General features: G+C 47.7%; 1 protein-coding gene across 1 annotated transcript; it reads right to left on the bottom strand.

Moving 5' to 3' along the window:
* Positions 1–608: 608 nt before the first annotated feature.
* vezt (vezatin, adherens junctions transmembrane protein) lies at positions 609–11,506 on the bottom strand. The gene is given in 13 exon segments (XM_047575186.1): positions 609–2,737; positions 2,909–3,119; positions 3,201–3,307; positions 3,401–3,594; positions 4,173–4,561; positions 4,800–4,883; positions 4,885–4,948; positions 5,199–5,345; positions 5,864–6,151; positions 6,814–7,001; positions 7,093–7,182; positions 10,157–10,282; positions 11,326–11,506. Coding segments are annotated over 13 exon segments (2,451 nt in total). The 5' UTR covers positions 11,362–11,506; the 3' UTR covers positions 609–2,210.
* Positions 11,507–11,579: the final 73 nt, after the last annotated feature.

Raw genomic sequence — 11,579 nt, 5'->3', positions numbered from 1 at the left:
TACACACACACACTCAACAAAAAAAAAAAAACCTGCACACACCAGTGGCAGTGACATAATTCACCACTAGGTGGCAAAACAATAAAAGGAAACAACCCAAGCAAATATCTTCGATAATGAACTTGTGAGCTACTTTACAGTGCACATTTCATCGTATATTAGATTATATCGGTCTAATTCTTGGTCAGCATCTTCAGCTAACGCCTGTTAAGGACAGAGCACTGAAGTGCACGACTGCAGGCTTTGATTCACTGGTGAAAGCAGTGGTTGTGAAGTAAAATGGGGCCGATATTTGATAAATTTTAGATTTTAGATCATTAATACTGATGCAGGAACATGTGGACAATACTTTATTGTTGCAGCTGTTTGACGTGAGGCATCTTTAAAGGAAAAACGGACCAAGAAGGAATATAAAGACAAGTACTACTATAAGAAATTTGTATTTTTTGGAGGCTTTTGTCTAATTTTTGCTTTTACGGTGAATTGATTTATATATTTAGAGTCAATAAACTCATCTGAGGAGCGTTGGATTTCATTGTTCTTGTGTATTGTCTGTGTAGTGCAGCTTTTCTCTGAAATGTAAAGGAGCACGAAGCAGGATGAAAAGGAAACTTGAAAACTTTGATTGAATTTTGTCTGTGTGTGTGTTTGTGTGAGGCTACTTTTGAAGGAGGGGGGAGGGAAAAAGGGCGACAGCAGCTGTTCGTGGGTCAGACAAAAGCAAAAGGGATCAAATAACCGAACAAACCCGTTTCTTTTTAAGCCCACGGTGAAACCCGAGCGTGAGGAAAGACTTAAAACCGAACAACTTCCAGAATGGTATTTTATTTCACGCCTGGAAAAATGCAGGAGGAGATCAGGAGGGACAAGGCAGACATGGTGACAATAAAGACCAGGGAGGAGGAGGAGGAGGAGGAGGAAGGGGGGCAAACATCAGGGCTGTCGGACTCTTCAAATAGAACATACATTAAAGAGAGAACTACCCGTACAGGTATTTTTAAATTCGACGATTAAAAGAGAGACCTTCCCACTGAGCGTTTCCCCCGTAAACACAGAAACACGTCGTCATGAATGAATCATGAATCGTTTTTCTCGTATCAAACTCCGGATTCAGGCTCATGAATGTGTGTGTGTGTTCGGCTTCGAAGTCCGTCTCCCCCCTGATTGTGTCCCATCACACGGCACAGAGAACAACCAAACGGAGGTGGAGGGGGACATAAATAACCAGCTGATAGTAAAAATAGCATTTCACTTCCTGTTCCTTCACAACCCCCCCGCTTCCCCTTCTCACTGGGGGCAAATCAGCTGAGTTAAACCTTCTGCTGTACAGTGTTCAGACAGGAAGTGTCACCTCTGGACTATTTGTGTTTACTCGCCCCCTAAAAATGTAGAAACTGCAATAAATTCACCCTCCTGACTTTTTATTTCCTCATTAATTTGTCTAAATTTTCTGTCATTTAACACCCAAAATATTCCTCCGTTTCATCCAGCTCTGTAGATTTATGTGTAAACTTAACGAGCACTTTATTAGGAACACCTGACACGGCATTAAATCATTAATTAAATACTTTAATTTAACCCCGTCGTGGGGGGAAAATTTGTTCTCTGCATCCAATCCATGCGATCTGAAGTATGTAGTGAGCACCCAGGGAGACGTCTGTGGGTTTAGATGGATTAAAACCAGCGAAGTCCACTTCATCACGTAGCTGTGGTTATTGTTAATGTCCGAGTGGGTTAAAAAGTCCTGTTTTGTCCCAGACAAGGTCGAGATGCGAGGCCCTGAACGTTGATTAATCTTCTGAACGCGCCATGTTGACTAAAAGAAACATTTGCTTTGCCTAAAAAAATAAATAAAATATCCATCTATCCATCAAATTACAGTTTTTTTTACAGTGATTTAAGAGGAAATAAACATAAACAGTCCAGCAGAACGATTCGTTTTCCATCTCGTCGCACCTTAAAAGCATCATCTTCACCGCAGACGTTCCTTCCCTCCTGACCTGGACAAACTGTGTGTGGTTTTTTTTTGTTGTTGTAGTGGTTCTGGTACCTGAGTTTTAAACAGCTGTTGTAGTGCGTCATGTTCGGTAACGATGGGACGGATGGGTGAGATCTGAAGGAGCTCCACGTCAGAAACGTGTTGATAAAAGACAACCAGACATAAATACGGTCTCTGCTCGGCGCTCCGTTAAAGCTTCGGGGTTTTTTTTTTAATGTCTGTCCTCCTCCTCCTCCTCCTCCTCATCATCATCATCATCGTCGTCACCGAACGTCTGCTCCTTCATGTGGACCATCGAGTGCGAGCGAGCGGCCACCTGCGCCGCCAGGACGGAGCTGAAGCTCAGAGCCTCGGAGCCGTGGATCTCCGTCAGTCTGTCCATCACGGACACGGCGGTGACTTTAGGCTTCAGGAAACAGTCCAGGCCGTTCTGGTTCTCCCCCCCCTCCCCCTCCTCCACCACTACGCCATCATACTGGTGCAGCTCCGACTCTCCTCTGCTGCACACCGAAGTTCCTCCCGGCTCCCCCTCCTCCTCCTCCTCCTCCAAACCACAGCTGAACTCCGTCACCGGGTCTGCGGAGGGGTCAGGCCTCACCCTGCCGTCCCTTCCTTCCCCTTCCTCCCCTGCGTTTCCTGCAGAGCGCTCAGATAGGTGGTTTCCTCCTTCATCGGCAGTTTCCACTGAGCCCGGAGGAGCTGGAGCGTCTGAACTCTCGGCGCGAACCGTCACAGCAGCTAAAAAGGCAGAAGACACAGAACGTTTAGCATGAATTGAATTGAATGCATCCTCCAGTCCTGCTAAAAGCCTCCATCTACGCATATTCCTGTAGGTGCGTTAATTAAATCATCCTAAAACTGAACGGACACACGAGCCTCGCTCTTCCCAGAATATCTCCAGCTGCAGACCTTGGTCGTTGAAGAGCAGCTGCTTCCTCTTCATCCTCTCCTCCTCTGACGTACGGAAACCGAGGACGGCTTTGAGCTCGGACAGGACGCGGCGAGACTCCTCCCTCTCGCGCCGCTGACGCTCGCGCTCCTCCGGCGACAGCATGTCGGCCCACGAGCCCCCGGCTTCTTCTCCGTCGGAGTCGGAGTCGGACACGTAGGCCTCCCACTCCTGGTCGGAAGAAATGATGGTCACACCGTTTTGTTTTTGTGTGCAATCTTATAAAATCATCTCTAGACGAAAACGTTTTACCAGCTCCTCTGGAACCGGGTCTCTGTCCAGGATCAAGGGGTAGGATGGAGGAGAAGCAGGAAGTTCGGGTGGAGGAGGAAGACACTGCTCCAGGCCTCCTTCACTACCTGCAGAGAGGTTTCGATTAGTGACGACCTCAAACGGGCTCGAGTCGTCGGCTTGATTCTGTTTTTTTTATATTCTGTTTGCGTGTCACTAACCTGTGCAGGCGTTGGCTCGTCTCAGCATGCGCTCCACCTGGGTGATGGTGTCGTCCCAGCAGCCGGCGCTCGCCTGCATGTGCGGCTGCAGCTGGTGCAGCCGGTCGCTGAGGTCCTGGTAGCCGTCCAGGGTCAACTCCGTCAGCTCCTTGGACACCATCAGCTTCTCCAGGTCGTCCTCCAGGATGATCATCCTGAGGAGGAATCATTTCAAATTCAGACAGACTCTTAACCTCATGCTTACACCTGTAAAACCATCATTTATTAATGAGAACTGCCCCTAAAATAAACCAATAAAGTAAAATAAATGGGTGTTATGAGCGTTTTCACAACAAAGAGGCGTAAACGTAGAAGTGAAGTGGCGGTAAAAGAGAGAGAGAGAGAGAGATAAAATATTAATGAAAGCCTGAGAGTTGAAGCCATCTGAACTTTTGCGGCATCGACCGATCGGCGTAAACGAAACCACCGATCAAAGAGGCAAAGTTCCCTCACGTGTTTACCTCAGTGAAACCCGGACCCACAGCTTTGGCTCACGCCACTAAAAACAGCTGACAGCCTGGAGCGTCAGGTGAAACCAAACACAAACGAAGCTATTGATGGTTATTCATCTTATTGAATAAAGTCTACAAAAGAAAACGTCTTATGATTGCGTGTGAAAACAAGGTGAGAGTTTAATGTGGCTGTAGCTGCTTTCGCTGGTGCAAACGTCCCAGATTCCCTGCACTGTGGATCGAGGTTATTCTCTACTTTTGTGTGTGTGTGAGCCCCTCACTCGCTCAGCAGGGCCTTGAGGTGCAGCTGCAGGCTCCGGATGGAGGTGTGCAGGGTGTTGAGCTCCCGGCACTTCTCCCTGGCCCGGCCGGTCCGGTCGCAGCCCGTCGCCCTCGGCTGCGTCTCGAAGTGCCGGTGGAAGTCGAAGCTGCGCTGCACCTCGCCCAGGCAGCTGGCCAGGGCGTGGTGGAGGGGCTCGGTCACCGCGGCGATGGACCGGTGCAGGGGAGGAGGAGGAGGGGAGGGAGGAGGAGGAGAGGGGAGAGGAGAAAGAGGGGAGGAGGTGTCTAATTTGGGTCCGACCTCCTCCTCTATCCTGCGCGGCGAGAGGAGAAGCGCCAGCCGACGGAAACACTCGGAGCTCTGTCCCACCCACAGCTGGAACAGCATCTGCAGGAGGACGGACAAACCAACAAATACCTGATAAACAACATCCTGTAGAGCTCGGTGCACGCTCCAACACGACTACGGCTCTTTATCTCATTACCGGCGACGCTTTATTTCTTTGTCTTTTAGCCGTTGCTGCCTCAAGGCTTTTTAGTTTTTCCGAAGCTAAACTGAGGTCAGGGCACGAACACGCCTTCCTTGTGAATAACACTAAGCATGGAGACGCCCCCTCAGGCCTCACCTTCAGAGCCGGCAGGCTGTAGTCGTCCGTCAGCTCCTGGGCCTGTTCATCCCCGAGGTGCTCGACTCCCAGGCCAAGGCCCAAGCTCCTTCAGAGGCACCGCCGACACGTAGTTGGTCACGTTATCGATTTCAGAGTTCAGAGGGAACGTAGGGGAAGGTGTTAAGGACGCACAACGCGTCGGTTTATGTTAGGTTTTAAAAAGTTTATGACTTTCCAAAGTAGGGCGCCGTGTAAAGACGAGAGCATTTAAATATTTAAACGAGCTGCTGCTGCTTCTGAGCGCCGCGACTAACGCCGCTGGCATAGATAAGACTGTCAAACTGACAAGAGCAGCCATCGTGGAAATAACACGATCAGTCCCACGTATTCGAGTTCAGTTCGGATTAAAAAGGATATGTCTTCAACATGTGGCAGGTGGCCCTGCGCGAGGCCCTGAAGGCCGAGCGGAGCGCCCGGTACAGCGCCTTCCTCAGTCCGATCAGCTGCTGGCCCCGTGGCACCGCCCCGGACGCCGCCCTGCTAAAGGAGCCGGCCGCACTCACCCTGTCGAGCAAACTTGACAAGTGAAATGTGATACAACTGTGGAGACGTCCCAAAGAAGGCGGGGGGGCAACACACAACACTGAACGGCACTAGAGACAAAGACGGAACAGACACACACACACACAGGAGACGATCTAGACACCGACTCTACCCTGGAGGTGTGACTGACTACGCTACGTCGCATGCGATTAAAGGCTTATTTACTTTCTACGCTGGAAACAAGGTCAATTATTAACTCTGTCCAACGGCAACACAATCCATCCACCAGCAGCTTTTGTTTCAGCCGCACAAAGTGTAAAAAGGTGGGTTTTGTTACCGTCGCACAGAGGCAGGCAAAGCACATCTCACCAGCTGCTTTATATTAACCATGAAGACATGAGATTGGTTTCTATTGCGCTGCTGGAGCACGTTAAGTTAATTAGCCTGTGATTCAGACTGGGATCATGCATAAACTAACACGATATTAATGGCGACTGCGCTCGTGCGGTTTGGTAATGCGGATAAACGAGCACACTTACAGGGTGAACCCTCGGGAGATGACCTCCGTCTCCTGCACCAGACGCAGCGCCTTGCGCGACAGCCCCGTCAGCGTCTTGCTGTTGTGGACCAGGGACTGGAGCTGCGTGGCCCTGGCGTGGACGGCCCTCTGCATGCGGCCCCGCCTCCACAGCGTGGCGCCCCTCAGCCCCAGCCAGCCCAGCAGGGCCAGCCCCCACGGGGCGGCGGCGGCCAGCGACCACGGGCCCTCCGTCGCGGAGCAGAGCCCCAGCAGCACCGCGGCCAGGCCCACCAGCCCCGCAACGTCCCTGAGAGACGGGGGAACGGGAGCAAATTAGGACCTGGAGGTTCACAATTTAGATTATCACGTATCTGCAGAAGTGTGTATGGGTTTAGATCTAATAAAGTTGGTCAAAATCAGCGATTTATAGCGTTGGGATAGAAAATAAATAGACAGAAGATACAAATTCAAGACGTTAGCTTGGCATTAGCATGGCATTAGCATAGCATAGCATAGCATAGCCGTGCAAATAAATGGAGGACTGGTAATATATGTAAGAATGCAATAATGTGCAGGTTTGTGCAACGACAAAAGAAATCAAAGAAAAGAAACGTGGCCGTGCAAAAGCCAGAAACATGAAACATGAAACATATCGGTGCAAAAAAAAAAGGTCTTTGAGTAGAGGTGAGAGGAAAAAGGACGTCCTGAACCAGGAGGTCATGGAGGTTCCTGATGTGGACTTCGCTGTGAGTGGTACCTAATTACTTCAGCTTTGAGAAGCAAACACTGTCCTAGCCCCACATTGACCGGGCTGATAGCAGGTTTCACTTGGAAATGTTCCAGATGTGCACAAGGGGCTAAGCAACCAGAGCCTTTAACATCTACTAAGCAACCAAACGAGAGTTTATAGTTGTTGCTTGTGTCTGATTATGTGCAGTGAAGCGTGTTTCTTTTTTGGGATCAGCGTACCACAGGGAGGGCCTGGCGATGACGCCGGGCCTGGGCAGGGGGCTCGCTCGGCCGGGAGAGCCGGAGGGCGACGACGAGCCGAGCGTGAGCAGACTCGGGTCGAGCAGCTCGATCAGCTCCACGTCCTCCTGCAGCAGCACGTCCTGGTCCAGGATGCATCGGACCGAGTACTGGCCGAACGCGGAGTCCTGCAACGGAGGCGGGTTTAAGAGTCAGAGCTGCAGGTTTTCAGAGGCTGAAAAAAAAAAATCCTGCACGGTTTCCACTTCTTCCACCCACCAGCTGCTGCTCCAGCTTACGAGAAGCCGCCGCCTGGTGGATCGGACTCCATCTCCACAAGGCTTCAGCCAGCCTCCATAAGAATCCTCCCTAGAAATCACACATGGCGTCAGTGAGCAAAGAATCTGCAGAGTTTTCCCCACTATAGAAACATTTCGCTTCCCCTCTCGGGTCCAAAAAAAAAAAGTGTGCACACGGTCAAAAGGAGTTTCCCAGGAGACACGCTCATTCAGGCAACAACAATAAGTGCAATGTGTGTTTGTGAGACCCTCACACACGGGTCGTATACGGGACTCAGCGTAAATATAAACCAGGAGCTACTTCAAGTCTGCAGCACCAAACAATCTGAGAGATACGACCACCTCACATTCAACAAACTTCTGCCTTTTCCTGCAGGAGCTAAAGCAGAACTGTGTAATTCCTAATCATGAACAGGATTTATTTTCGTTCTAATCTGCTTACAGCGCTGAGTGGCATCAGAGACGGGCTTTGTTCAAAACTGAAGAGATGTTTGCATGGCCAAGCTTAGGCTTTAGTTTTTTTTTCAGTTTTCAGAGAAAAGCCTGGGAATTTGCGCAGAAAAACGGCATCTGGATGTGCGTGCGCTCAAAGTTTGTGGCAGGTTATTGATCCGGACTGGGCAGCTGACCCCTTTTTTTTTTTTTAGGGGGGGGGGGGGGCAAAACGCACAAGTGTTATTAGTCTAAAGGCCGCAGTCGTATTGATTATCGATCGGGAGACTGAGATCCAGGACTGTGCATTCACACAACACCCAGCTGTATTAAACGCTGCTGTCAAAGTAGGCCACTGTGTATCAGCGAGGCTAATCCCAGAGATGATGGAAAAACATCTGTACTCTCATCACGGTTCATATCCAGGTTCAGTCTCATTAGTATTCTGCAGCGTCCAGACCCTGGATTGATTGTTAATAGTTGTGAGAACCGTAAATAAAAGTCTGCACAGGAAAACATACAGCATGGAACATGTGGGTTTCTACGAAAAAGTAACTTAAAAATACAAAACATTTGTTCGTATGAGCTGTAAATGTAAGAATTGGATCATTTTCTTTTGTCTTCTATGATGATAAATTATTATAAACGCCCCCTAGAGGTCTGTGGAGGTACTGCAAGGAGGGGGTCGCAAAATCTTTGGTTGATTTGACATTTTTTATATATTTTTTTATTTCGCCAACAAATTTTAATTTCTTTAAATGCACATTAATACGAATCCAACATATTTTAGTAAAGTGATAAGGGATTAATTAAAAGAGACGCGACTTATCTTGTAAATATCTTATGTCTCAATGTTTTTCTCGGTTGCTTCTTACTATTTTCAGATTTATTGATTAGAAAAATTCAACTTAATATTAAAGGTTTAAGCTTCAAACTCAGAGTCACACATGCTTGCAACCGAGAGTATATTTCAAAGACAGAACAAGGCGTTTTTTATTTCTTCGCTGACGTCTGAAGACTTACAACATACTGCACAACTTCACTAATCACACCACCTCTGAAAGAGCACAAACAAACCTGACCTATAACGCATCAGTATACGTATTGTATTTAAGTCCCACGTGACTTCATTAATCAGAGTCTGGTTTCACTGAGCTTTTGGCTCGGCTCCAGCTTTTTTATCTGGGCTCCAGGAAATGTATCACGGAGAGACGACCCCGAAAGCTTTTCCTGTCCCGTCCCGAGTCCCTCATCCTTCTCGACTCTTTAGAACAAACAGGGGAGGAAGCGTGACACACACGGAAAGTTCCTGAAAGACGCAAACACGACGACGCTGTTTCCAGTCGCGGGAGGAGAGAGAGACGACGAGGGAGGGCGGTGAGTCACGTGATTCTGGGTTGTGTTATTCATCCGCCTGAATCACAGGTCTCCTCAAACTAAAGTCATTAACGGTCTGATTAATACGAGCGTTACTCAAGTTTTAATCATCTGATCGCACGGTTAAAACGCAGGAGAACGCATTAGAGTCGTCTCAGTATTTTTAAAATCACACAAATAGCAGGAAAGAAAGTTTTTCTCGCTAAAAAAAAACAAAACAAAAAAGATATTATCTGGTTTATAGAGAAGAAAAATACCTGCATCTGAGAGTAGGGAGCCCTTCCTGCCATGTCTGACTGAAGAGAAGCATGTAAACAAAGTGCACAAAGCAAGTCTGAGGCTGCCGATATGTGTCGGTGTTTGGAGTCAATACCCGAATCAATTCACTTTCTGTCTGACTGCACAAGTCAAACAGTGTCAATCTCACAACCCGTCCTGAGTCAGGGATGCAGATCAGTCCGAGGAGCAAAATAAAGGATGGAGGCTGTTTTAAGATGCCTCCATGTCGACCTTATTTTGAGTCATTAGTATTATAGGATCTGCTGCTCGTTTATGAGGCTGATACGTGTAATTACTAAGTCCTTAATTACGCACTGACACATAAAACGTTATGAAATAGTAAAAAGGTTCAGTCTGATTCCCATATTCCCTTGTTTAACCTCACAAAGAGTGCAAATCTGAAAGATTATTTAGATTATAATGAAATAAATGAAAGAAAATGTGACGGAATTTTATGAAAAATTATTAAAATGAACCAAATCTAACTTCCACAATTACTCAGTGCATATTTTGTTGTTCAAATAGGGAAATTAGCCACAAATCAACAGGTTAAACTGTCTGAAAAAGCACATCCTTTCTATTCCAGATGTATTTTAGGGACATTCATGGTCACGTTCACATTTAATACTGTGCACGAATCGAGAAATAAACCAGCTTTCGTCAGTGCTCAAAATCATAAAACCACCTCCAGAAAACAAGAGGTACAACTTTTATTTATAAGCACTTAAATTTTTTAAGATAACATCCTTCTAGTTGCTGTCATCACGCCAGGCTGCATGTGTACGTACGCTTTAACTCTGTTAAACGTCTGTTAAACATTTGTTTGATTAAGTCTGCGTCTGTTCTGCTTCAACTCGAAGCAATAACAGCAAAGTGGAGATTCATGAGGCTAAATCGAGCTGACGCGTCGTTTGCGCGATATTTATTTTTCGAGGACGAGGGGGGGAGGAACTCACTGAAGTTTTCTGTGGGTCTTCTGGAGAGGCGAGGTCTCCGCTGGATTCCTCCTCCTGCGATGCCGTCGGACATGCCTCGAAGTCTGTGTGCCCTAGATCGTGCAGGTACTGGAAAAGAGGGGAGTTCTGCAAAAGAGAAAGAGAAACGAAAACACTGAGCAGCGACCGAGGGATGATGGATGAGGAGGAGGAGGAGATAGTGCAGGATGGGTGGCGAGTCGTGGAAAGAGAAAGTATGAGGTAATGAGACTTCACCCTCATAATTCGAGGGTAAAAGTTGGGTCTCCACCCTAATCCGGAGCCTCCGTCTCTCCTCTTTTTTTATTCTGCTGTAATAAAAACACATTCTCATGTGAACCTGCGAACCGTCAAGACTCTCCCGCAGACGTCTGGTGCTTCAGATTAAATTCTTCTCATCGCCTGCATGCGATGCACCGCAGTCCAAGCACAAGTCATCATGTTATAATCCAGGGATAAACACAAAGCGGTGCTGCTCAGTGTCCACACCAGGACGGAAACAAATCAGCCCGAGAGATAAAAAATAAAAAATATCCCATGCCCACAATATGTGCAAAAAGATGCCTGACCCAGTTCCCCTCCAGCTGCTGAGAAATTATCCCTCTAAGCATCTCTGCTGTGTGTTTAGGTTTGTTTTTTGTTTTTTTTTGGGAGGGAGGGAGGAGGCTTGACCTGATCATCTGCACAGGATCCCAATAAAGATAAAGGATTCCGATGGAGCCAATTTAAACGCCACTACTCACATGCATTGTCACACGAAGTCGCAGCTCATGTTGTCACCATCCACAGTGTTTTATCAGAACCGACGCATTGGACGTAGTCATCCCCACCCCACCTCTTTCTTTCTTTCTTTCTTTCTTTCTTTAACCACCACACGAGTAATGATGAAACACCACCAACAAACAAACAATGCGCACACACCAGCCCCCGGCTTTAGCCCTTCTCATGACCCGCAAAGCTCCTTGGCATAAAGCGCAGCGAGAATAAAATGTGTGCCTCTGTTTTGGGATTGACAATGCGTAGCAACGGAAGGCTGCTTTATTTTGAGACGCTAGCTTTAGCCTAACTAGCTCAGTGAACAACGTTCAGCTCGCGGTATGACAAAGCACAAGTTGCAAGTTTCGAGATAAAACTGCGGCGGCAGCACAAACCTCGAATACCACATCTTCGTCAAACTCCTCAGTCATTGCTCTCCGCCATCTAAACGCAGCCCCTTGCGCATTCTTGAAGTTGTAGGCGACGGTGGACGGCGGGTTGAGAAGTTGATAGTTGGGTTAGCCGCCGGTGGCTAAAACTTCCCCCATAAAACTACAATTCCCAGAGAGCCCCGTCAAAAGAAAAAAAAAATACCCGACACTTCCTCGCGACACACACACAAAAGCTCGTACCGCTTAGAGCGCCTCAA

Source organism: Mugil cephalus, chromosome 22, assembly GCF_022458985.1.
Source record: "Mugil cephalus isolate CIBA_MC_2020 chromosome 22, CIBA_Mcephalus_1.1, whole genome shotgun sequence".
NCBI classification, from domain to species: Eukaryota; Metazoa; Chordata; class Actinopteri; order Mugiliformes; family Mugilidae; genus Mugil; species Mugil cephalus.
The sequence above is the reverse complement of the archived record's forward strand: the minus strand, read 5'-3'. Positions and strand labels throughout refer to the sequence as shown.